At 42.5% G+C, this 27,359-nt stretch overlaps 1 protein-coding gene across 3 annotated transcripts; it reads right to left on the bottom strand.

Moving 5' to 3' along the window:
• Positions 1 to 527: 527 nt before the first annotated feature.
• Positions 528 to 25,718, bottom strand: eya3 (EYA transcriptional coactivator and phosphatase 3). 3 transcript variants are annotated; one of them, XM_080859018.1, is made up of 18 exons: positions 25,639 to 25,718; positions 18,711 to 18,840; positions 17,461 to 17,507; positions 16,838 to 16,944; positions 15,590 to 15,673; positions 15,401 to 15,470; positions 14,910 to 15,016; positions 13,770 to 13,861; positions 12,283 to 12,463; positions 11,838 to 11,971; positions 11,344 to 11,427; positions 10,906 to 10,995; positions 10,760 to 10,818; positions 9,837 to 10,000; positions 9,218 to 9,332; positions 8,365 to 8,486; positions 5,551 to 5,651; positions 528 to 3,581 (listed from the first exon to the last, which is right to left on the bottom strand). In XM_080859018.1, the coding sequence occupies exons 2-18, from the start codon at positions 18,741 to 18,743 to the stop codon at positions 3,501 to 3,503; spliced, it is 1,671 nt and encodes a 556-aa protein (XP_080715144.1). In that variant the 5' UTR covers positions 18,744 to 18,840; positions 25,639 to 25,718; the 3' UTR covers positions 528 to 3,500. The 3 variants fall into 3 exon arrangements, with proteins under 3 accessions (XP_080715144.1, XP_080715145.1, XP_080715146.1); XM_080859019.1 differs by having other exon boundaries at positions 18,711 to 18,837; positions 25,639 to 25,711; XM_080859020.1 differs by lacking the exon at positions 15,590 to 15,673.
• Positions 25,719 to 27,359: the final 1,641 nt, after the last annotated feature.

Genomic DNA, 27,359 nt, shown 5'->3' with positions numbered 1-27,359 from the left:
GTAATGTAAAATTATGTATGTAATTTGTTTACAAATGTTATCATTATCCTTTGAAAAATAAAGCTGAATGAATGTGTATTATATCATATTATCTGTAGTTCATATATATACACACTAAACACTGAAATCATTCATAGACTTACGTACCTACAAATTCAGTTATTAACAGTTCCACTTAAAACCATTCAAAATCCAGTATGATCAATAGGCTACAATACGGTTTTTCAATGGTTGGCTGGTCCACTCTGCTTTATTTCAAAACAAACATTTGGTTTCCCTCCCTCAAACCTAGGGCCTTTGTATGTTACAGGTGTGCTAAGCTAAGTGTTGACCAAATTGCACTGCTGTCAGGTGGAGCGAATGAGTGTTCTGCACCGCAACAAGTTAGCCTGCTGCTCGACATCCCAACACTGACCGCTTCATGTGCTGCTCCCCACAGTAGTAAGATATGACCATTAAATAAACAAGAGTAAGCACACTATAATCGTTTAAGTGTAGGCAATCACTGCAATACATAAGACCATAAGTCAAGAATGACCGTTTTAATTTACATTGACAGGCGCGTCATCATCGAAGTACACAGGAAAACCTTGTGGGCCTTTGAACAGTATTCCGGTCCAATCAGAGAGAAGGAAAAACAAACAATCGAAAAGCAAACAAAACAAATTGTTGAAAGAGTCCATTTAAGCATTATGTCTCAGTGTACGATTTAGGAGTCAAGTTGAGATGTGTCCCAGTAAACAGTGTGCCTTCATTACGCTCTGCTGTTCATATACAAAGTCATGATACGCACATGAAGCACAGGCACAATTAGGGTCAAAGGTCAGGTTGACCTCTGCTATGCCAAATCACTTTTCAATAACGCAAAACATGATTCCAAGCTGCTTTTAGTCTCTTCAGAGACAACTCAAAGACATGGTGGTTTTATTTTTTGGTAAGAGGTTGCAGGTTGTGTATCGTATAGGTAGACGGGTCAACAGAAGCTGCAATGTTCTGAACACCTACACATCACGATAATGCCATTCATTGCATTTACCAAGCTTTCGTAAGGTTTTATTCCTCATACCTAAAACAGTTCATACATTTACATAGTATAGTATATAAATGTCTAAGTCAATATAACGATAAGTAACTAAAGATAGTTTCAGATTTACGATGTTGTAGACCTTTACACATCTGTAAAGGGGCCAGCTCACCTGGAATAATGGATCTTGCTACAACAGAAAGCCTAGAGCATCATGTGTGACAGCATCTGTCAAATACCAATTTGACGAGAACCATGAAATCCATCATCTGAATCCATCCTTGAGTACCTTTAGTGATTGTCTGTGCAATAAAAGCGTGCAGCAGTACCTCATTGTAGCCAGCACATGCCTTTAGTGTCCACCCGACAAGATGAAGGGGGGAAAATAAGCAATGCTGCAGAATTGACATTGCATTTAGCTGTCTACGACATGATGCGGACCCCGAAAGAGTGGACAGCGCTGAAGAAGAAACAGAGGAGTAGGATGGGCAAGCTTTACAATCAGCAGGATGGTGGGTGTGTGTGTGATGTATGTGTTTGTGTGTGTAGGCTTAAAGCAACCTGTTAAAAAGATGATAGTTCCTGTGCACGGATGAATACAAAGCTATTATAGCCTAAAAAGAAAAGGTTTGAACACATACATAGAATATAAATGGTATAAAAGGCTTACATGACCCACAAAGAAAAGAACACTTCAAATCAAAGGCATACACTAAAGTAAAATAGGTTAACACGGTTTTCAATAAATCCCTTTAAGATGATGCACGTCATACGTAGATATGGGTTCAAAAAGGCACAATATAAATATATACAGATACACACCCAGTAAACATACAAACAAACAAACAATCAATCAATCAATCAAATAGAGTGTACACATTCTTAATCACCAAGCTGCATGAGTAAAAAAAACAATGCTCTAATGACTTCCGGCTCAGAATTGTTCAGTCATAATCTCTCACTGACGAGGGCTTTCACACCCACCAGCTCTCCCTCCATCACTATCTCCAGCTCGAACTAAAAATAAGAAGAATAATGTCACTTGAAACAGAGAACACTACCACTGACCAGACACTAACACTACCACTGACCAGAAACATATTGCACTATCTGATTCGTTTCTCCCCCCTTGTCTTCTCCCAAACATGTAATAATGAGACTCAAAACACCACCATGATGAGCTTTCTCTGACACCCTCCACTTGCTTCACGTTGCCGTGGTGTGTTGCCGGGTTGCGACAGGTCAAGGCATTTCAGGTGACTTCTCTCAGTCAATGACTGAGTGCGACTATGTGTGTGTGTGTGTGTTGAGTGTGTGTGTGTGTGTGCTGCTGCCACAATGAGGCAACGGGGAAGATTCAAAGTCAAGGGGAACAAGGGAAAAACAAAACAGAACTTCTGTTACAGAAGTCAGAAATCTTTTCCTCTAGACCTGCTGCACACGCAGGAAGTGAAACCCTTTTGCCAATTCCTCTCAGCCGAGCTGCATTCTTTGAAAAGGGCTTGGCTGTCTCTTTTTTGTAGACTTGCTTCCTGCTACTACTCTTAAGTGGGACTCTTATTGGGCAGAAAGATGATGCTAGGCCAGCAACACACCCAAACGGCTTCAGTGAAGTGGAGGGAGAATTTAGCTACAAAAGGGAACCCTGTTTGTCCCAAGAACACAAAAAACTGTAGAGGCAGTGATCATTTTAAAACAACTTCTTACACACCTTCAGTAAGTAACATGTTGAATGATAATTCACTTTCGTTTTTAAAGCCCTGGAATGAATTATGAAATAAAAAGAATGCCAGAACTTACATGAGGGACTGCAACTACAGACTACAGAAAACAAAACAAAAAAACAAAAAGAGAAAAACCAAAATCATCCCAGTTCATGACAGTGCAGACCTTTGGTCATTCCTTTGGTGAAAACATGACAGCTGGAGCGACAACCCCAGATGGCCCTTGGTGTGTGGGTGTGTGTGTGTGTGTGTGTGTGTGTGTGTGTGTGTGTGTGTGTGTGTGTGTGTGTGTGGTGGGTAGATTCCATTGGGTATAATCAGGAGAGGAAAAGAAAAGATAACACAGAAGATGTCCTGTTCTTTTCACCTTGTGCTGCCTTGACTGGGCAATCCAAGAAGGCAGCTCCTTCCAGAGGAGGAGGAGGAGGAGAAGGAGAAGGAGGATAGCTGCCATAGAGGGAGAAAGAGGAGCAGAAGGTGTCCAATGGCAGTTGATCCAGTCATCCAGTGCTCCAGTTTGGTTCTCAATGGCATTACCAAGCACGCCAACGCCCATTTAAATCCATAGTGGCAGCTGTCATGATCTATTCGTATATATAGCATATATATATAGTGTGTGTGTGTGTGTGTGAGAGTGTGAGAGAGAGACTGGGAATATAGACAAGTATAGATGAACACCTCCCCACCATCTCACAATGCCATGCTGCTGTGTCTGTCTCTGTGGCCCATGTCTGCTTCCTTCCCTCTGTCTCCTACAGGAAGTCCAGCTCCAGAGCCTGGTGGAGGGACACCAGATCCCCATGCGCAGAGACGCGCCAGAAGGGCATATTGTGCTGCACAGACATAAACAAACAGACAGACAGACACACTATTATAGAACAGCTGATCAAAATGACCCATTGGGGATGTACTGATTTTTTAGTAAGGAATAATGTATAGTCGGGCGGTCATTATTGAAAAATAAATCCCGACGGGACGAACAGGACCCCGATGCGCACTTTACATGATCACGCTTATTATATGGTTACTTGCCAAAACGATAGAAGACATTCCTCTAAAATACCTCTTTCTAATGATTTTGTTGCCGTTTCGTGATCTCTGCTCAGAAAAAATCGTTCTTCAAGCAACCAGAACTTTAAAGTTTCAAGTGTTGCGTAACCCATTTCTTGCTGACAAGTTACAATGACTTTCCATTACGTGAAATCACCGGACTTCGTGCGGAATGATATGAAAGATGTGAATAAGAAGCACAAAACCCTGTCGCCAATGACAGCGGTCCTAATTTTTTCGCAGCAGTGAATATCAATAAATTACGGACTTGCTGACGTTGGGGTGGCCTTTTCAAATCAATGGAACTTTTTGGAACATTCTGAAGAGCCGTATAATAATGTGGTTTATTATGCGGCTCTTCATAGTGTTCCCAAAAGTTCGGTTGATTTGAAAGGGGCCACCCCAACGTTTGAAGGTCTGATATTTTTTGATATTCACTGCTGCGAAAAAATTAGGGCCGCTGTCATTGGCAACGGGTTTTGTGCTTCTAATTCACATCTTTCATATCATTCCGCAAGTAGTCCAGTCATTTAATGTAACAGACTTATTGTAATTTAAAGTCAGCAAGAAATGTGTTGCTACGCAACACCTGAAACGTAAAAGTTCTATTTGCTTAAAGGCACCCAGTGCAACATTAGAGGCTTGAGACTCGGAAAATAAACATTCAATTTCTAGTCTTTTTTACACGTAGTAAGTTCCAATAACTCCATACCATTACATATCGACATTCAAGGAGCAAAGATGAGACGTCGTTGTGTGGTGAGAGAAAATCTCGCTACCAGCGCCGCCCGCCGGTGGGGAGAGGCCATTTTTTTTAAATCTTTATTTATTGGTGGCACCAATAAATTAAGGGCTAAGCTCTTGCGGCTAGTTTTAGCACTCTTTTTAACGCCCAAAGTATCAAATAATGATGCAAATGTGCTAATATGGTAGTGTAAATGTCAATATCATAAAGATTGTCTTATCCAGAATATTTCCATTTTGATGCCTTACTGTTGCACTGGGTGCCTTTATAGAACTATTTATTTCAAAGCAGATATCACGAAACGGCAACAAAATCATTAAAAATATGTATTTTGGAGGAATGTCTTCTATTGTTTTGGCAAGTAACCATAGAAGAAGCGGGATAATGTATTGTCCGGCGGTCATCATCCAAAAATAAATCCCTTCAGGACGAAACAACATGACTCCGCTGCGCGTCGAGTGCTGTTCGCGAAGTCAGTACTTATTTTTGGATAATGACCTCTGGACAATACATTATCTCTTACATAATGACCATATCCCACTGTTCCACTGTTGCCATAGACATGAATGGGCAGTGAAGTTCTATTTATTTAATTTCAGTCAAAGCAGTTGTCAGGATAATTCTGTAACACTACGTTGAACAGTCACCTCTGCGTTATTAATGCACAAAAAGGGGAATCTCCACAAACATTGCAAGGCGGTATTTAACTGGAACCACTTCGTACTGCGCCCCACAGAACCCCATTCAAATAATTAAATTCATTTTTTTTACGAGGAACTACTCATTCATTCCAAAATGTTCACACCCTAAAAGAAGTGACTGTGGTTAACTGACTGAGGTTAAACGCAGGAGCACATGAAGTGCAGTGTGCCATCATGAGACATCATTGCAAGTGCTTTAAGGGGAATCACAGAACACCATAGCCCTTCAGTGACCGCCCGCCAGCATGCTGTGCACATGGACAGTTGTGGTCTGGATATTTCAGGAAGTGTGTAACAGTGAGATACCTGTTTTGCTGCAAACTCCTCATCGCGGCCATCCCCAATCACCACGTACGTCACTTTCTTCCCAAAGCGGGTGACGATGCGCTCAAAGCAGCTCTCCTTCCCTGTGAACAAGACAGCAGCCTTTAATTGAATGCATTATTTAAGACGAGTCTAACACAAGACAGACACTGAAAGTTTGTACTGTTAATAACTCAAACCCAGTGGTGGGTAGTAACGCGTTACAAGGAACGCAAATGAGTAAAAAAGTCAATTTTTCGGGTAACGAGTACTTTTTGCGTTCCTTTATAAAGTCTTCACTTTTACTCTTACTCGAGTAAATATTTGAACTAGAATTCTACTCTTTACTCAGTTACATTAGTATTGTGATAAAAGTACACATACAGTGGGGAAAATAAGTATTTGAACCCCTTGCGATTTCACAAGTTTGGCCACTTGCAAAGAAATGTGTGATCTATAATTGTAATGGTAGGTGTATATTAACAGTGAGAAACAGAATATCAACAAAAAAATCCAGAAAAATGCATTTTATAACATTTATGACTTTATTTGCATTTGATGCAAAAAATAAGTATTTGAACCCCCAAAACTGACTGACAAAAATGACTTAGTAATTGGTGGAATAACCCTTATTGGCAAGCACAGACGTCAGACGTTTCTTGTACTTGGTCACCAGGTTTACAAATCTCAGGAGGGATTTTGGTCCACTCCTCTTTCCAGATCCTCTCCAAATCTTTAAGGTTGTGTTTTCAATGGAAGGGAATGAGGGAATGAGGTTCAAGCCCAATATTCCACGTTACATGGCCCCATCCATAATCCCCTTGATGCGGTGGAGTCGTCCTGTACCCTTGGCAGAGAAACAGCCCCAAAGCATAATGTTTCCACCTCCACGCTTGATGGTGGGTATGATGTACTCTTGGGGTCATATTCAGCATTCCCCCCCCCTGACAAACACGGCAAGTCGAGTTGATGCCAAAGAGCTTGATTTTGGTATCATCTGACCACATTCTGTCTCCCAATCCTCTGTAGAATCATTCAAGTGTGCAATGGTAAACTTCAGATGGCCCTGTACATGCGCTTCCTTGAGCAGGGGGACCTTGGCGAGTGCTGCAGTACTTCAAAAAATTACGGCATGGTGTGTTGCCAATGGTTTTCTTGGTGACTCTGGTCCCAGCTGCCTTGAGATCATTCACAAGCTCCCCCTGTGTAGTTCTGGGGTTATTCTGCACCTTTCGAATGATCACTGATTCTGCACGAGGGGATATCTTGCATGGAGCCCCAGACTTAGAGCGGGTGACAGTTGTTTGGTGTTGCTTCCATTTATGAATAATCGCACCAATAGTTATCTGCTTCTCACCAAGCTGCTTGCCGGTGGTTTTGTAGCCCATTCCAGCCTTGTGCAGGTCTACAATCTTATCTCTGACGTCCTTGGACAGCTCTTTGGTCTTGCCCATGGTGGTGAGGTTGAAGGTATGAAGTATGATTCTTTGGACAGGTTTCTTTTAAACAGGTCACCAGTTGAGATCAGGTATACCTTGTTAGACCTAATGAGGACTAATCTGTGTGCTTTTTGGGCACATAACTGGCCATTGGGAGCCAGAATTCTTGCTGTTTGCTTGGGGGTTCAAATACTTATTTTTTGCATCAAATGCAAATAAAGTCATACATCTTATAAAATGCAGTTTTCTGGATTTTTTTGTTGATATTCTGTTTCTCACTGTTAAAATACACCTACCATTAAAATTCTAGATCACACATTTCTTTGCAAGTGGCCAAACTTGCGAAGTCGGCAGGGGTTCAAATACTTATTTTCCCCACTGTATCTTTTTTCGTTTACTGGAATACAATCATACACGGCAACCAGAGAGGGTAAAAACGGAGAGGTCAGTTAGCTATGCGTTATCGAGGCGCCCTCCACAGGTTGCAACATTGTTGTCATTTCATGTCACTCCACATCGAACCTTCGCAAACATGTTCAGGTAAGTTGCATTTGTTTTATCTGTACTGCAGCTAGTCCTGGAGATAAATGTTACATCCTTTACCATTTTACAAACTCACATCCTATGCACAAGGCGCAGTGCAAACTCTTGCACATAAAACCAAAGAGTATAGAGGTATACTCTTTGATAAAACTCTATACTGCTAAGACGTTTCCATTTAACGTTAGGCTACATTGGCTGCAGTAGTCACGTTAGAATGTTAGCAGCTAGCGTAACGACTAGATGGCTACCGTTAAAGTTAGCAGTTTGTTTGACTGACTGACATAGTTGCCAGCTAACGTCCGAATGCACGTTTGTTATAATATACAAGGGCAGAAACAAGTAGGCTATAGCCTAGGCTACAGCATGTTAAAATGATTCACTCCAACACAAATAAGTAACTTGTAATTTGAGTAACTTTTAAACAGAGTACTTTTTTACTCTTACTCGAGTAAGTTTTCCAATTGGAATATTTACTTTTACTCAAGTCGATTTTGAAGGAGGTAATTGTACTTTTACTTGAGTACCAATTTTCAGTACTGTACCCACCACTGCTCAAACCACATTTAATTCCCTGCGGGCTTATATTGCAGACAGTACCCACATTTCAGCCTATGTTCAAGTTCAGAGTGGTAGTTTGTGATGGTAAAGTTAATATTTGAACAGTCCATTATTTCTGTTATACAATGTATGTGTGCATGGTTATTTTCATTTTTTTTGTTTGTTATTAATCTAAATTCAAATAAACCTTTTTTTCCTTTAAGTAGTTCATCTCACATGACATGACTTTTTTCTTTTTAAACATCAATGGTAGAATAAACAAGTGATTTTGCCTTACCTATTTTTGTAGCACTGTAGATATTCTCAATAGGAAACACTTCTCCCAGGCCGTAGAGTAGCACCTTAGCCAGTGCAGGCACGAGCTGGGTCGTTGTGACCAGTACGTTCATACACCTGCCCCTGGGATGGCAGAGAGGTAGTATATTAATAGTGCCTTTTCCACTTAAACAAACAGGACATACTGGAGTACACATAATCGCATAATCGACCCCTGTGTGAGGACGGCAACTCTTCAACATGAGGTCTTGATACTATCATGACTAAGTTTCCCTAGTTCCATCCACAATTAGTCTCTATAGACCTTCAGACCTGGACTGGTTGTGGTGGGATGAGTGACATTAAGGCCCCATTGCGCTGAGATAGGACTAAGATTGATGACTTTGGGCATCTGGAAAAACTACAAATCGTGAGGCAGGATCACACCATTTATACCATAAATAACATAGGCAGGGACGTTTATGATGAAAAACGAGTCGACAACTCCATTAGCATGACAGCTAGTAAGGTATTACTGACTAGTCCAACAGAAAGAAGGCCGGCTCGGCATCTGACTTGCATCCTTTTGTAACTTTTAGCTCTCGCCAACAAGTAAAAGCCAGTCCAAGACTGACTCTTGTTCAGTCATTTGCTCGTTTCCATGGTATGACACATCTTTCAAAAGTTTTGCCAAAGTCAGTCACCAGCACAGCATGCATCCCCTAGTGGCCGCTTTAGGGATAACAGTGCAGGGTGGGGAGTATTTTTTTGACTGCTGTATATTTCAAAATGGGTAAAAACTCCACCAGCGTCCTAGACCATGACTTTAATGTTTCAGGTGTTGGGTGTGAGTGGTGAGGCTTGGGGGTTTCCACCTTGACTGGATGAGTAGCAGGGACTTGAGTGCGATGCTGAGCCAGGTGTCCGTCACGGTCTCGATCTCCGCCCGCAACCTCAGGAGCAGATCCCTCTTCATGGGACTCAGCAAGCCTGGAGCAGGAGGGAGAGGATCAGGTTATGCCCTGTGGTTCCCTAACTATACACAAGAGGGCGCTGTCACATAACTAACCTGACACCCATTTGTAGTCTTGACATGACTTGACTGAAAAAAACTGCTCTCAGTTTTACACTTTAAGGCGAGAGACGTAATTCTACATATTGGTTTTGTTAGGCCTGCATTTGTGAAAGGAAGGGTACTTGATCTCTAGTATTTGAGCTTGTTTATTATGACTTTGGCTTTAACACTCTTTCTTTTAGGAACATTGTTTTGTAATGACCTTTACACTATCTCTGTTATGGTCATACTAAATAAAGCTTTACACTGACTCATATTGAGTCTTACTGTTTTAAGGTAGTCTCTTTTATGGCCACACAGTCTATGTAATGGCCATATTGCATTAAGCTTTATACGGCCTCTTTCATGAACATGATTTATTAAGCTTTACTCTTATCTCTCACACACACACACACACACACACACACACACACACACACCTCCTGCGTTGCCTTTATATGCGTTGTAGATTTCTTTGAGGCGGCGGTAGCGGAAGGCCAGCTTGCGCATCCACTCCACCCCTCCCTGGACGGCGGCAGAGGGGGGGCCGGACCCCCCTCCCCCACTCGGCCCCGTGAAGCCGTCAGTAGCAAAGTTGTAGTTGCTGTGGGAGACAACAACTGACTTGACCACAGGTAAAAATTAACCATTAATAAATAGTTTCTCACTCAAGACTGTCTTGATCCATGATCTATGACAGATCAGTGTAATAAACTAAGCCAAAACAAGTTTACCTAAAGTTCTACAGCTAAGCCTATTAAGCTATTATCATACATTGTGTAGAGCAAATGTTTGCTGGGACATCTGTGTTGAAGACAGGTACTGCTATGTTGAAGAACTACCTAGTCTATCACTTGGATTCTAGCATTAGACGGCTATTGGGGACACCTAACCCTTGGATTTGAGCATCTGATTGGTTAATGGTTGAGGGTCGCGAAGAAACTTCAGGAAGGAATCTGTCTGTAATACTACCAAGACTGGCTTTTAAATGTCTTTGAGGACATATCCTAACATTAAAATGTGAACACATTCCCAATAAAACACACACTATACTTTAAATAATGCAACTAAACAGACAGACTGTGTATAAATCCTGCAAAACTGTAAACGTTCATGAGGAGTACTGGACATACCTGCACTGAGGTACATTTAAGGTCAATTTACATTGCCCCAACAAAGTCAACAAACACCAGCTGTTAGTTGTTGACAGATCTGTGTGTGAAGTATTGGCCTGTGGTAACAATCCACTATTTCACAAAACACTGCGGACCCCAGAGCTCAACCTTAAAATACTGGCGGCGCTGGGGTGGGCTAGCGTTCCTCGCTTGCGTGGCCATTTGAACATGTGTTGTGTGAAACTTACCTCAGGTCTTGGCCATTGTCGTCAGAGGCCACGTCTTCAACATGCACCTGGTCACACTCCTGGAAGGGGGGACAACATTAGATTAAGGTTTCAGACAAAGAGCCTGAACTGCCATACCCAAAAAAGGGTACGGCTGAGAGGATTACCTCGAGGTCGTTGAAGAACAGGTGGGTGTCTGCCAGCTCAAAGATCAGCTCCTCCATCTGTAGGCCCAGATTGAGAACAGTGGCTGGGTCCTGCTCAGGCGTGAGCCCAGGAAAACAGGGAGTTCAAATCAGGGCAGATCAAAGCACATAACCAAATCATTCCTGGGCGTATTACTATTACATTAGACCTATCCTTTACTAGGAGCGAGCAAACACACACACACACACACACACACACACACACACACACACACACACACACACACACACACACACACACACACACACACACACACACACACACACACACACACACACAGCACGCACACACACAAGGAGCAGTGAGTATACACACACACACACACACACACACACACACACACACACACACACTAGGAGCCGTGAGTATACACACAAACACAAATTGCAGAGCCTCACCTTGCCAAACTTCTGTGCAAACGTGCCAGTGAGCAGAGAGTGAAAGATGATGATGGTCTCGTCCAGATCCCATATGAAGATGCGCTGAGAGACGGTGAGAGAAGTGGACAATCAGAGCAGTGCATCTCCACCATACAAGATCACACTCCCTTCATAAGTGACATCAGCACCTCACTGCCCTCTCTGCCTCAGTGGAGCAGACAACATACTGACAGACCCTTCCCACCCTGGACATCACCTGTTTGACCTGCTGACCTCTGGTTGACCTCCAGGTCCATCATACCACGGACAAAAAGACTTACAAATAGTATGTAGTAAGTATGTTATATGTAAATATGTAGTATGTAGTAAGTATGTAGTATGTAAGTATGTAAGTATGTAAGTATGTAGTATGTAGGTATGTAGTATGGAAGTATGCGTAAGGTGAAACTGCTGAACAACAAAACTGAGGTGGTCTTTGTGAAGAACTGGCACAGGGCAGAGTAGTTAGTTACCTCTAAGTCGTTGTCTATGGACTGGGAGTTTTCAGCCTTCTTGGCCTTTCCTTTAGATTTGCCAGGGGGGTTCCTGCGTGAGGAGTCGTCCTGCTCCCGAGCACCAGTGGGGAGGGCCACCCCTGGGGAGGAATCTGGGAGGGGAGGGGGGGTTCCCATGTTTAATATAAAATGATTAAATAATTATATTTAGCAGAGTATCAAACAAAGCAGTCACAAAACACACTAAATACAATGCCTAGTGAATGACTAAAGATATATTTTCTCGATACAGGCTCAGATCGATTAGTCATCAGAAAGGTGACATGGACAGACACTATGGAGCTACTGGCACTATAGTTAAGTGACTTATTTTAGCCAATTAAACACACTGCAGTCTTGCCAGTGAACACTGACTTTAGAGGACCAGAGAGGAGACTGAAGGTAAGGTCAGAGTCAGGGTTACCTGTGGTACTGGGAAGGCCAGCAGGCACGGCTTCTTCACACTTCACACCTGGATAGGCGGCTGCCACCACACCCGAAGCGTCTCCTTCAGTGCTCGGCAGCCCGGCAGGCAGGTAGCTGGATGGAGGGACGTAGTACTGGGCAAACTGGTTCTGGTTCAAGGAGTTGTAGGAGGTGAATTCCTTGAGTGGAGAGCAAAGGGGGTTAAAGGGTTGAGTTAATGACAACTTTAACCAGCGTGGACTCTCCCTACAGGCAGACTGGACTAGCACTGGTGACCTTCCCTCGTTGCACAAAATACTGCCCTCAACTTGCAGCAGATAGATGCCAAATACCCACTGGGACCCAACTTCACCCACCTGCATTCATCTCTACTGGCCATTGTTAAAAGCTTATAGCTAAACAAATTCATGTCTTTTTTTATTAATCCTTGCTGACCATCATCTACCAATTCTACAAATAAATTAAGATCCCCATTTCTTCCCCCTCAACCCATGAACCTCACCCAATACATCCACACAAAATGCAGAGAAAGTCCTCTATCCCAGAGGTGGGTAGTAATGCACTATGTTTACTCTGTTGCATGTACTTAAGTCATTTTCCCCCAATAAATTGGACTCAAAGGGGTATTTTCAATGCAGAGTACTTTGCACTCTTACTCTTTGTCACTGACAATTACAACAAGTACTTATATCCTGTTATATTAGGCTACACACGTCTCACTACTTCTATAATTAATTATTTTTATTCTAGCCTACAGTGGTGACTCTGTAGACATATAACGCAGATGGCGCGTTGGCCTCTGGTTTGTACATCAGTGACGCAGCAATATTCTACCAGAGCACCTAACAGTGGAAATCAAAATGTAGTTGTATGCAAATACAATGTCAATAAAGAGTTGTCTATTCTATTTGTATGGGAGTCAATCACAAAACATAAGCCTCTGAGTGAAAGTCGCGGAAAAGGGGCTTTATGAGGGTGTGCAAATTGTAGCACTTTCTAGACATATGGGAATGACATTTCACAAGGAAAGCTGCACAGATGTTTTTTTTGCTGTTGCATTTGGTAGCCTAAGATATCATTATTAGTAAACTTTAAAGTTACTGTTAAAGTGTAAAAGTTAACTAACCTAAAGTTATTTTCTGATGAGTCTCTTGAGGCATATTTGGAGAGGCTATATAGGAGATCAGGTTTTATAGGCCCGATACACAATTTATTTTCTTGCACCCGCTGGAATGCGATTCGTACTTTAATGTGCAGATGGCTATGCTATATTGGCTTTATTAGACAAGCATTTTAAATAGAATACATATAATAAATATCATCATACGAAGCTGCTCACTACTACTTTAGTCTCTATTTTGATGGTTTATTTTATTTTCACTTGAGTCATTATTATTATCATAAAGTAACAATATATGTACTTCTACCCACCTCTGCTCTAACCATATCACCCGCTTATGTTAGTGCCCATCTGCTGGTGCTCACCTGGGTGTTGCCTGGCGCTGTGGCTGCGGTTGTCACGGTGACATTAGCAGAGGGGATGTTAGTATACACACTGGATGTAGTGAAACAGGATCCTGAATGGGGAAACCCAGTGATTAACCATCACGTGTAAACCCTGAGGAAGACAGGACTTAAAGGACTTGGAGACCTGATTATTGATTTAGCACATTGTTAAAAGAATGAAATGCTTTCTTAGTGAAAATAAAAAAGAAGGCTAGCTGCCAGATGAAGAACTAAATGCTTTACATTCCTTAACTGGTCTTAGTGTCGTTTAAGGCTAAATACAGCAGAGTGAAGCACAGCCTGCGTGAGTTAAAGGGGTGGGGGTGGGGGGGACTTGCAGCAAGTGGCTTGCCTTGGCTGGGGTAGGAGTAGTGTGCTTGGCCGAGCTGGGTGGAGGTATATGCGGTGCTGAAGCTGAGAAACCCAGGTTGGCCAACAGAGGGCGCCTCGGGCAACCCTGTCTCTGTTTTAATGCCAGGCCACATGGCACCTAGAGGTGACAGACAAAGAGAGAGAGAGAGAAGGGGAGGAAAGGGAGGCAGGAAGCGAAAGGGAAGCAGTGAGGAGAGGCGTTGACAGGTCAAACATGTGAGTCAGCAGAAGAGGAAGAAGATACCCACAGAGTTCCCAGACCATCTTCTCAGTGGTCTACCCGTCTCGATTCTTGTAAATGTAGTGTGATTACAATGCCACTGATCCAATAACTCAAGTATGCTAAGCTAATCAGAAATAAATGGTAAATGGAGGTATTTTTTACTCATAGAGTCAAGCGCTTTCCCCATTAATGCCTCCGACGTCTACCCATCCATCCATCCATACTAAGTTGTCAACCTGCACATCTGGAGCATTTAGGGGTTCAGTGTCTTTCTCAAGGACACTTTGTCACTCAGTGGTGGCCCTGTTGAGTGGTACTGTTGAGTTTAGAGGGGTATGCAGAGTAAGGGTTAGACAGAATACAGGCAGCACGAAGGAGGCTCCCAAAGAGCAGGGTCGAGAACCTGTGGGTTAAGAAGAGCGAGGGCCGTTTTAGCAAAGGCCGAGTGCCAATGTGATACATTAGTGCTGAGCCCTGATTAGAGTGCGGTAGTGTTGAGGAGCCGTGACAAAAGGGGGACGCACCAAAAGGCGGAAGGCCGTAGGTCTGTCCAGACTGGGGGAAGGTGTTGTACACAGACGACTGCGGGAGGGAGAAGGCCCCTTGGCTAGCGTAGGCTGTGACTGCAGGGCTGGAGGGGGGGGGGGGAGACAGAACAGTTTCAATTTCATCCCTCAAATACAATCTTGGTCACAGAACTGTTCAAATAACTAATCTTATATAATCAGATTATTTCAAATCAGTAATTAGGCTATTTACAGGTAGGTTACATGTACGAACCGATGTTAGATACGAACCAGATAGCCAAATAGTTCCTGGTCTGTTTATAGTATTAGAGCAAAAGTTATCCCACATGTAGTTATTAAACACATTCCCATCTCATTTTATATAAAAAATGAACATGTAGGAATGAAAGAAAATCCAACTCAGTAATGGGATACATGACATTTAATCCACTAAAAGCTGGAAGGCAATTGTTAATGAACAGAAAATTAGGTCAGTTTAGGGTTCTTACTTGCTTCCTTGGTAGATCTGTGAGGTATATTCAGTGCCTGTAGTTGTTGTAAGGTCTTTGCAGGTTACAGCTGAGAAAACAACACATTCAACAGACAGACTTATTACAGAGACCGTAAAACTATAATCTGGTTGATGAAGGCAATCTGTGAGTTGAAGAAAGTGTGTGAACAGGATAAACATAATATACCATTGTTGGTATAGGAGTTGTCAGTATCACATGTTTGGTTTCCAGTTCCTGTCTCTTGACCTGACTGTGCACTACTCCCAGAAACTACAGATTTGAACAGAGAAGAGAAAGGGATGCATGTTGTATAAAAACTGAAATAATAGAGAGAACTGGTGTAACAATGCACCCTGGCAAGATATATACTCCGATTTTAAAATGTGACGATATGCCTTGTAGGGGTGAAACAATGCTCTGTTGCTCCACAAGAAAGGGGTGACAAAGGGTTTCTGAGATCCAAAATATGACTGCATATTGCGGAAGCTTAGGGCCCAGTACCGTTAACTGGCTGTGAATGCGGGGCAGAGGGAAGTGGAGTGTGGTTGATGCAAGTAAGGGAGGTCAATGGGGGTGGGTCATGGGGTTCATGCGGAACTCAAAACGCTGTTAACGGCCATAGTTACAGCATGCTATAGTTACAGCATGCTATAGTTACAGCATGACATAGTTCCAGCATGCCATAGTTACAGCATGCATTTAATTGAAAATTGATGCCTTGACCCAAATTAAAATGGTTCCAAAATAAAATAAAAAATAAGAGTTAAGACATTTTTATATTTTCTTTTTGCATTTTGTACTGGAGACTTCCCGATAAGGGAAAAAAAGAAATGGCTTGAAAACAGCTGTATTGTAGATATACATGCCTAGACGAATAAATAAGAACCTAGAGGTCTAGTTTGTTTTCAAATCTGACTTCGTTGAATATATCGTGAATATCAAACCGTGAGCACTGAGCCGGTATTCATTACACCTCTAAAGAGTGATTATAAAGACAATAGAGGTAGTATAGAGTTGTAGTCTAACAGAGCCTGGTGTGAGTTCAGCATAAGTGGGACAGCAGTTCACAACTGGGTGAAAATGTGGACTCTAAATGCATTGATAACTAGCTCCAACACGGTTATGCCAACTGGCTTTTTAAGTAAAAAAAACACCCCTTCCTGCCATATTTTTGTGCCAAACTTATACGACTTTAAATTCGTATTTGAGACCTGCCTTCGGGAGATGTTTGGGGTTAACAAATGTCAAACGACATTAATGCCGTAATCGATCTCAGCCGCATTTCACCATGGATGTCTAATCCAATCTGTCTGACTCCGCAAGACTAAAAGAGCAGTAAATAGAAAAAAGACCATGCAATTAAGTCATCCAGTTTAAGTCCAACAATGACTCACTGAGTTAGCATTCTGCTTCTTGGTGTAGCATTCGACCTACCTGCGTCGAGATGAGGCACCGATGACGGAGGGTAAGAGCTGACCTCTGACCCCAGAGCAGCAGAATCATTTCTCTCTGCAGAGTCTGTGTCTTTGTTAGTTACACCCCTAGATTTGGCAGACACAGACACAAAAATGTATGACTTCTCAAAATAAACAACTGTAGGTCAAGAATGACAGTTCTTCTCGATAACATTGAATTCAGAACATACAAGGAGGTTTAAAACGATTTAAAGGGGCCTTCTGACTGTGTAAAACACAAGCTGATGATGAGCTGATATTGAACTCCATTTAAAGATGGAAGCAAAAGATAAACATCCAAAAAGGTATGTTTTCTCCAGGGTATTAGAGGGAGCAGACTACACGTAGAGCTGATATTGAACTCCATTTAAAGATGGAAGCAAAAGATAAACATCCAAAAAGGTATGTTTACTACAGGGTATTAGAGGGAGCAGACTACACGTAGAGCTGATATTGAACTCCATTTAAAGATGGAAGCAAAAGATAAACATCCAAAAAGGTATGTTTACTCCAGGGTATTAGAGGGAGCAGACTACACGTAGACCTGATAAGCGTATCATAACAAAACAAGAACAAAAAAACTGAGCAGTTAGGTTTACTTACTGTTGTCCCTCCTGGCTAATGTCTGGTTCATGACGAGCTTTCTTTTTCTGTGAAATAACATGAACATAAAAGATGCATTTTACTAATGAAACAAACCTTTCCCCACCTCCTCAGCCAGTGGAAACTCTGTACTTCACTAATACATATGCAAAGGTTGAGACCATCTAGACACAACACAAATGTCTTAAGAGCTTGCCACAGTGTTATTACTCTGAAGAAAAATCCACAAAGGATGACATTTCCCTCCAAACCTCTGAACAACACAACTCTAAAACCCAAACAGAGGCTGTATTTCCTGAGGTTACTCAGGAAGAACAAATTTAAAAAGAAACTGTTTGTGTCCTTTTACCGCTTCTCTGTGGAGTCAGTGTTAAGCTATGGCATCTCGCTGTGGTTTGCCAGCTGCACGGCAGCAGAAAGAAAGGTACTCCAGGGGGTAATTAACACAGCGCAAAAAGTCATTGGCTGCTCTCTTCCACCTCTTGAGGACATTTATAAAACACGCTCCCTCAGAAAAGCCCATTGCATCCTCAGAGACTCATCACACCCTGGTTACCACCTATTTGAATTGTTACCCTCAGGGAGACGCTTTAGGACCATCATAGCAAAAACAGAAAGGCTGAGAAACAGCTTTTATCCCAAAGCCATCATAGCACTTAACAATGCAAAAAACTGACCTGTATTTGTCTCTCTGCTGTGTATGTCTTGTGTTTTTATAGTGTAAATATGTATTTATATATGTTCAATCTATATTTGTATTGTTTTTGTCTCTGAGAGCTGCTACCTTAATTTCGTTGTACCTGGGCAATGACAAATAAATATATTCTATTCAAACATTCCCCATTCCCTGATATGCTGTTCTGCAGAATAGTCACAACAAACAGTGTACAGCGTTGTCGTAGTCGTAGTCTCATTCACAAGGACAAACCTTGTATCAGAATCAATCAAAATAAATTACATGTTGACAGCTTTATTTAGATTTCACTTTTCAACACACAAACAAACAAACAGACAATACAGTTGAGTGCAGTAAACAAGGTTAAATGTCTTTGGGCTCCAAAGAAATTTGACAAATCACTTTGTCTGTCCTTAGACCATGGCCTGTAAAAGCAGGCTACTAAAACAGTAATATAAGTGTTGAATCAGCATAAGTTAGCATGGCCTGTAAAAGCAGGCTACGTAAACAGTAATATAAGTGTTGAATCAGCATAAGTTAGACATTAGGACTTCGTTAAGGCTTCATGACTCACCGGAAGCTCGGCCAGGTCCTGCGACTCATCCATATCGGCAGGAGGAGAGGAGAGGGAAGAAGAGCCAGGTCCGTCTGCCTGTCGGGATTCACTCTTGGCACGCTCACTGTCTGTCTCTCAGAGGGCGCTGCTGTGATGAACACACAAAAAACAACCATACAAACCCGATAAGCACGAACCTCATTTATATACTCTCTTTGGGCCCCCAGTCAGACCCCCCCCCCCCCTTCCACTCTTCTGTGATATCGCTCAGGTGTTTTGGACGGAGTGGTGTGATGCACAAGCTGGGTGGTCTAATCCTCGGCCACTTTGCGGCACGAGAGGCAGGTGCAGCACGTGCGGTCAGCCTGTAACTGGACGCCACCCCCTGCCCCAGTCTCTTCAGAGAGATAACGCTGTCCGAGTCCATTTACATGTGACCTAACCTACATTCTGTGAAAACTATCCACTATGTATTCTTCCTGGATTATATCAGACAAGATGCGTTTCAGCACATGCTGTTTTATTGCAGCCAGGTCGTGAGGGATAAGATCTAGCCTGAATACATGAGGCCTTTTAGTGTCTGTGTGTCTGAGTGTGTGAGTGCGTTTACGAGAACGTGCTATAGATCATTTATGTAATTGGCATTAATAAGAAAAGAAGAAAATAGGTCAGAGCACCAGACACGTAAATGAACAAATATAAAGCACACAAATCAAAACACGTGAGGGATTTAAGAATGTTTGCTGATGTTTTGATGTCTTTTTTCCCCCCCAACATTTTTCAAAATGGATCATTTTGTGAAATCCTCATAGAAGGCATATTTCACAATATGAATATTGTTCAAAGGATGCTATTAGAGCTCAAAGAATGAATAACTTTGGCAAAGAATATATATATATATATATATTATATGGTTTATCACCTCATAAAACTTGAATAAAGTTATTTTCAGTCTTGGTGTACTCTACCTTATGATAACAATTAAATATTTCTCTCTCTCTCGCTCTCTCATTATGCATACATGGTTTATTGATGAGGTGATCTTAAATGAATGTCTCGGTCACCCACTAGGGAAGATGGCCATGTAGAACTATGTAAAGTTTCACCTTTAAATTATGTGGGTGCTAAATGTAAGTGTTGGTCAGGAACTATCTATTAAAAACAAAAAAACTAACTTTTCCTCTGGAATGGCTAATTTAGCAACACCTCCAAATGACGTGAAACATACATTGGGATGACGTTTTAAGTAGTTAGAACACAATCTACGGGATCAGTTTTACCAGTTTCTCTAAGAAAACAAAAGAATATAAAGGGAAAAATGTGATGATGCCGAGGTCAAGCTGTTACACTACCTTCAATAGTCAATGAGAAATGTGAGGAGGCCAAGCAGATAACCCACCCACCCACATGGGGATGCTGAGGACATGCATCAAGTATAAAGCTGGACAGGCTGTCTGCATGTTAAACCTTCACATGCAGCTTTTACTACCAGTAACACCATACAGGAGGATTAACGTTTTGCTGTTAACGTTTTGCAATGTACAAGGCTATTGCTGGGATAACATTCTGCACAAAACATGGAATTATTGCTGTCTGTTTCATAACAATAAAAATAACAGTAATTTTGCTGATCATGGAAACATCAATTAAGATGTTAGCTTATACTAGTGCAGACTAGGGGTGGGCAATATGGCCAAAATCTTCTATCACAGTATTTGTAATCTTATATCACGGTTGCGGTATCACGGTATATTATACGTAGGGTGACCAGATTTGAGGTTGTGAAAAAGAGGACACTTCAGCGGTGGCTAAATATGTCCACAGACATAGGCTATACAGTATAATCATTTATTTATTGACCCTTATGAACACTAAGTTGCAGAAACAATACTGCCTCAATATCCTGTTTGTGGACTTTAGCTCTGCCTTTAATACTATCATCCCGGCTCTGCTACAGGACAAGCTTCTCCGGCTGAGTGTGCCTGACTCCATCTGCAGGTGGATTACAGATTTCCTCTCTGACCGGAGGCAGCACGTGCGGCTGGGACTTTCCCCTCTACTCTTCTCCCTGTACACCAACAGCTGCACCTCCAGTCACCAGTCCGTCAAGCTCCTCAAGTTTGCGGACGACACCACCCTCATTGGGCTCATCTCTGGTGGGGATGAGTCTGCCTACAGGTGGGAGATTATGGCAGACCCCTCCCATCCTGGTCACAAACTCTTTGTGACCCTCCCCTCCGGCAGAAGGCTGCGGTCCATCAGGACCAAAACCTCACGCCACCAGAGCAGCTTCTTCCCGTCTGCGGCTGGCCTCATTAACAAGGCCCTGGAATCAACGGTATCCAACGGCCTGCAACGGTCAATTCACACCACTGCAACTGGTCTCTTTTACGTTCTACAACGGTTTCATCGTTGTGAATCTTTGGTGTGAATTGGTCTGAACACGGCATGAGCAGGGTCGTCTTCTGCTCTGGTTGATCACCAGAGAGGGCACAGCCTGGGCATTCTCCTTTGAGACAAACATCTCAGTCACAGGATGTCCATTTACCTGCAAAAGTGAGGTTCACTTCCATGCCCGGAACATGACCAGCCACCAGAAACATGAGGTTAGCCTGACTCCACCTTACTAGAGGTCGACCGATATATCGGTCGGCCGATGTATCGGGCCGATATTTGTGTTTAGTAGCGCCAATTTATAGTCAGGCATGTCCGCGGGCAGCTCCGTGTTGTTGGTACCGGCAGCATGTGAAGGACCCCAAAACTTGTAATCCTGGGAGATAAGTAAGGCTTAAATTCTGCTATTTCGAAGTTGTATGGTGGTAACATATTTACTAGGTTATATATGTTACAAGTAAACTATGAAGTGTTGCTTCACTTAGTGAAAGGGAAAAAAAAAAATGAAAAGCATTGAACCGTCGAGAGCTGTAACATAAAGCTACAGCTGATTGAAGGCTCACAGTTAACTTGTCCTTGCTGTTAATTTGAAAGACTATACTCGAAATCTAGTAGCAGCTTGCTTGCTTACAGTAATATGTTGGCCCAAATGTTATGAGTTCTGCTTACATTTTCCTGTATTTGAGTCGAAAAATGTCCCTCTGTTCATGGGGTGGAGGAGTCGGGATGATGTTGCGCTACGTTATGCTACTCCGCCCCTCTCGCAGACAGCTCCGTGCTTGGAGACACAGAGCAGCCATGGAGCAGCTCAGAACGGTGTATGACATTTGTTCAGAAGCGTGGTTTAGGTGACGCAGACAATAGCCGAGTTTCCAATTTATTTACATCAAAGAAAATTCACCTCAAGAACATGCACAGCTGCGTGTGTTTCTATCAACGTGTGCGAATAAAAATGGATCGTTAGCCTGATGAAGTGATGTGTTCAGACCAATGTCTGTATATAGCCTACGTCCACAGTAAAGTAACGTTAATAGTCAAGAATGTGAGATCACAAAGGGTTTAGCATTGCCCTTGCAAGTCTGTGCATCATGACAGTTATTTTGTTATTTATGTATTTGTGTGACTACTACTAGATTATGGTAATTTGGTTTTAAAATATTTATTACATTTTCTTTAAATGAATATTTCAGTAAACACTTGCGCCCCAACAAAACTCGTATGTATGACAGGTTCAAGTCAGAGTTCAATAAATGTTAAAAAAAATGTAAAAAAAAATGGTGTGCATCTACTTATTATTAGTGTGACGCTTTAGCATGCAAATTAATGGGGAAACTTATAGATATCGGCCCTAAAAATCGGCCAAAAAAAATCGGCAGCCCATATCGGCTATCGGTTAACCCTGACCTCTAAGTATCGGCATCGGCATCGGTTATAGAAAAACCCATATCGGTCGACCTCTACACCTTACCATCTTTGCCACCAGACGGCAAAGCAACCTTGAGGTCACCTCCAAGACATTTATGTGCAGGGACTCCTTGGGCACCTACCGGCCAACTACCGGTTGTTGTTTCAGCTCTCGCAGTTTGTGAGAGAGGCATGCACATTGTCATACTGCAGTGGCAGGCCTAAGTAGACGGCGTTCTGGGATGGGACCACCATACTCTTCTCCCATTTCATCGCAAACCCCAAGCAGAATACATACCGGAACGTCAAATCACACAACACCCATCCTAATAAAAATGTCTCTCCATAGGCAAACATGTTGCCGAACAGCTGACGCCACCATAGGCACACCGATGTTGTTTTATATGTAATGTTACCATGTATTGTATAGTGTCAAACTGATGTAATGTATATTGTTACCGCACTAATTTTGTTTCACATTTAAAGTGTACTGCATATTTTTTTACTGTGTACCATACATTCCTTACACAGTTTGCTGCATAACTGACTTAACCAAAAGCGCCGCAAACTGAAAGAGTAGAGTATATTATGTATTTATTGTATTGCATTTATTGTATGATGACACCGTCTTTGCTCTTAGCCTACTTAGACAAGCCTTGCTTGGTGTAAATCCTAATTGTATTGCCTACTGCCTATAGAATAATGCATAGATAGGAAATAAGCCCCCCTTTTGTTGTTGGAAGAATTCGTCTCAAGATAAAACTATATGTGGCAATACTATCATGATTTCATATCTAGTCACATTTCATTGATATTGAATTAATAAAGTACACCTGTAGAGCAGACATTTGAGCAAAACTGTGTTAGCCAACACTTGCCTCACTCAAAAGTAATCAGGTTGAGCCCTAAGAAAACGAGGACACAACTCCTTGTTGAAGCGTTAAAAACATCACCCTTCATTTATTTCATAGACAGTAAAAAAAGGTATAATTCAACAATACCACTTCCTCATCGCAGAACGCACCCCAGGGTGTGGCGTGAATGTAAACACATAAGAACATGGGCAAGATTGATAGTCCTGCACGCCTGAGTGGTCACAAGTCAATCCTCTCTTTTCTACCTCCTAATTGTTCTGTTGGCAAAGTTGGCTCTGTATCAGTTGAATTGAAAGAGGAGCGTCTTTTTTTGACGTTATTTAAAATTTTACAAATATGGTATACTGAGATATCACCCAAGCCTGAAGTAAAAACCCCTGTTACTGTCCGACTCTGGTACTCCCATGATGGCGCCTTTCGACAACAGGTCCTGAATGTTGGGTGATAGGACAACCAACGCTGTCCCTGGAACCAGAGTGGACTCCAGGACGCCTTGAAAGAGTGGTGGTGGCAAACGGAGTAGCCCCGCCATCTTTTTTTTTTTTTAATTGCTTTGCAACACCCACCATCCGACGGAGAACTAAAAAGGTTCACAAGTCCGTCGAAGCACCTGCGTGGCCGGTCGTAGAACGCAGTCGCAGTCTCATAATTCGGCCTAAAGGGGCTTCCCACCAACGGGCCTCACCAGAGCCAACAGAGCCAAAGGCTGGATTCCCGCCACACTCCTATCAATCTGCTCTTGAATGGCCGCCTCCAACAGAGGACCGAACAAGGAGGATGGACACAGGACAGCGTTGGAAAGGACAACTGTGCCTTCTAATGCTCTTTCAACACCATCTGCTTGAGCAACATCTGATGCAGCAAGGGACATGACCCGCTTCATGCACACAATGGCTGCCTTTGCTGCTCTGTGTGGAACACCTGCGAGCACCATCACCTGTGTGTCCTCCGAAGCTGCTTCCTCATCTTGGCTGGCGTGTAAAAGAAAGCTCCGCCAGCACATTCCCAGACAAGCGGGCAATGTTCAGTGCCACTGCATACGGTGTTGCGGAGCAAGCTCTGCCGTAGGCAACGAATTCCGATGGCTTGACTGTCTTTTGTTGGCAGTGGGGTAGACTCAGGCACCTCCACCTCAGAGAGTATTGCAGCAAGCTCCAGGACAGCCGGATATACAGTCGTCTTTCAAATCTGGTAGCTCCCAAGGAGAGACCCAAGAGAACGACAGCGAAGCTCCAGCATGAGTTACATCTTCCGCCAGGGTGGCGGCCTTGGAACACCTGGTTTCATCATTCTTCTCCATTGCCATAATAATTTCTTCACAAAGCTTTAGTTTATAAGGGAGGTGATTGTGGGGTGAGTGGCCCTTAGGTAGGGGAGCCATTCGGCGCTGGGCTGCAGTGCAGCAAGGGGATTGGCAGTAGCAGAGTTAGAAGGCGGAGCCCATACGAAGTATAACTTTCAGTTTCATGACAACAAGAACTGTAAGAGACCAGTAATATCCTTCGATGCAACTGTGTTACAACAACTCACGATCCTATATCCCTTTGCCCATTACAATAGGACAAATAGAGGTGGTTGCGACGCTCTGTCAGATGAAAGTATAAAAGGCACACTAGGCAGCATTAACTTGAGCCAGTTGAGTCAAGGACGGGGACTGAAGGTGATGTCCGCTAGGGAATAGACACTTGCTAGTCAACTAGCCAGCCAAATAGTAACATTACCAAATAGTAACGGCCCGCATCAGCGCTCTTAACGTTAAACCGGATACAAATTGAACATATGCCGTATACCAATATGGCGCTAACAAGCAACCGATGTAACTAACCAGAGAAGCTCATCGTGTGTTTCTGTGAAAGAATTCAGAGGCTAGGTTTCCCGGCTAGCTGAGTTGCCCAACTATGATACCTAGCTAGTCATACTTAGCTGCAAACAATGTTGAATGGAAGCCTGCCATCGGTTCTCAATTTACACTTAAATGTATGCGCACAGGGTTTGTATTCGGTATAACGCAGCAATTCCAGAAACACAGAATTACAGACCGTGGCCTTAACCTTTCATAGACTGAACAGTTCAATCGAAGCTTATAAACTAACGAACTATTGTTGCCGATATCCATGGCTAGTTAGCGTTAGCTTGGTCTACTTACACACAGTTAGCTAACTGTTAGCAAGCTAGCTAACTGAGTTTAACGGTACCACATTAGCCTCAGCATTTGCATATCTATTGTATCTAAAATACCGCTGCAAAAACATTAAAATGAAAGATAAGCTTACCATGTTGGTAAAGTGTAATATTTCTGTATCAACGTGCTCTGGCTCCTTTATAATTCGCACAGCTCCTGTGTTGTTAGGAGCACTATCTGGCAGGAAGTTTGGTCTGTAAACACTGCGCATGCGTATAAACTCACCTGGAACAAAAATATCTGTACTGGAACTAAACATGAGCATCAGCATAGAACATTTTCAAAGCAAGGAATCCTGAAATACAAAAGACAATACTTGTTGGCTGACAGGCTGGCTATTGAAACAGGCCATGAGGCTTACAGCAGATTACACAGGAAAGGTGTACTCCTGTCAGATCACTCTCAGCCCTTTAGATCCATAAATAACACACATGCATTCAAGATATTTCTCCAGTAATTTATTGGGGAACAATTGATTAGCTAAAAAACAATTATAAAGTGTTATTTTAAATCATTTATAAAATCATACATTAGAATCTGGGTCTGATTTTACTTTGGGGCAGTTAATTGCAATATTGGTGTGAATAATATCTCTGTACCTTGAATGAGTTTGAAATTTGGAATTCAGAACTCAGGTATAATATATTGTATGGACCTAAATGCCATGGTTGTGTGCATTACTTTGAGTGTCCATAAAAATAAAGGGTTTCATTCTGTAAATGCCGCTCAATGAAATCAGAAATGTATTCAGAGAAATATTTGTGTGGTCATTCCTCAACATTTATTTCATCTTCATAGTTATCATTTCAAATGAATAACTTTCGTTTCAACTAAGAATTTTATACGTGATCTTGGAATATACAGTACATGACATGTAAATAAATATACACGAAAACATATAAAACAAGCTCAGGAAAACGTCCAAATATGGAAGAAAATAAACAAGAACAGTACTGCCATTTTTATATGTAATTTTCAATGAACTGAATTGAGTATCATGTTGGATGCAACAGGTCAAAATGCAATAGGTGTCTATGTCTAAAATGAGCATCTAGTATCAGTAACAAATGATCATTGGAGGGTAGTAAATGTTTGGAATGGAATGGAAATGGAAATGAATATGAAGAAATGAGCCCTAGTGACTAGTGACTATGTTTATGGTAGAGATAGTGACACACACACTCTGAATTCTATCTCTGCATTTTACCCATCCAGGGTAGTGATACACAAAGTGAAACACACAGTGAAGCACACTAACCCGGAGCAGTGATTGGGGTTAGGGGCCTTGCTCAAGGGCACTTCAGCCGTGGATGTGGGCATGGGAGAGCAGTGATCGGGGTTAGGGGCCTTGCTCAAGGGCACTTCAGCCGTGGATGTGGGCATGGGAGAGCAGTGGTCTACCACTTCCCCCACCCACATTTTTCCTACTGGTCGGGGATCAAACCGGCCACCCTATGGTTTCCAGCCTGAAACCCTAACCAGCAGGCCACGGCTCCCCCCAGTCAGAAAGTCCTCATTACTCTCTCTTATTGTGAGATGTCACTCCATTGCTTGATAAGTCTGTTCGTCTTGTGCTCTAGTTTTTGTTTACTGGATTGCATTATGGTTTCTTACCAAGACCATGCAGACGTCCTAGAGGGGAATTTACATGAAAGAATTAGCCTCAGGGCCTTTGGGCAGGCACACACCGCAGCAGACACACACACAAAATAGGTCTCTTGAATCTACCACCTACAGGCTTTTTCCAATGATGCATATAGTTTCAGTACAATCAGTGGTTACCATTGCAGAAAGAGAAGTGAGAAGTTTGAT

Source organism: Sprattus sprattus (genome assembly GCF_963457725.1).
Source record: "Sprattus sprattus genome assembly, chromosome: 20".
Taxonomy (NCBI): Eukaryota; Metazoa; Chordata; class Actinopteri; order Clupeiformes; family Clupeidae; genus Sprattus; species Sprattus sprattus.
The sequence above is the reverse complement of the archived record's forward strand: the minus strand, read 5'-3'. Positions and strand labels throughout refer to the sequence as shown.

Excerpts from the sequence above, each read along its gene's own strand:
- eya3 (XM_080859018.1), bottom strand. The coding sequence starts at position 18,743 with ATGGATGAGTCGCAGGACCTGGCCGAGCTTCCG. Across the intron at positions 15,674-16,837 it reads GGTGCCTCATCTCGACGCAG|TTTCTGGGAGTAGTGCACAG; the intron begins GTAGGTCGAATG and ends TCAAATCTGTAG. Across the intron at positions 5,652-8,364 it reads CTACAGTGCTACAAAAATAG|GGAAGGAGAGCTGCTTTGAG; the intron begins GTAAGGCAAAAT and ends TCTTGTTCACAG.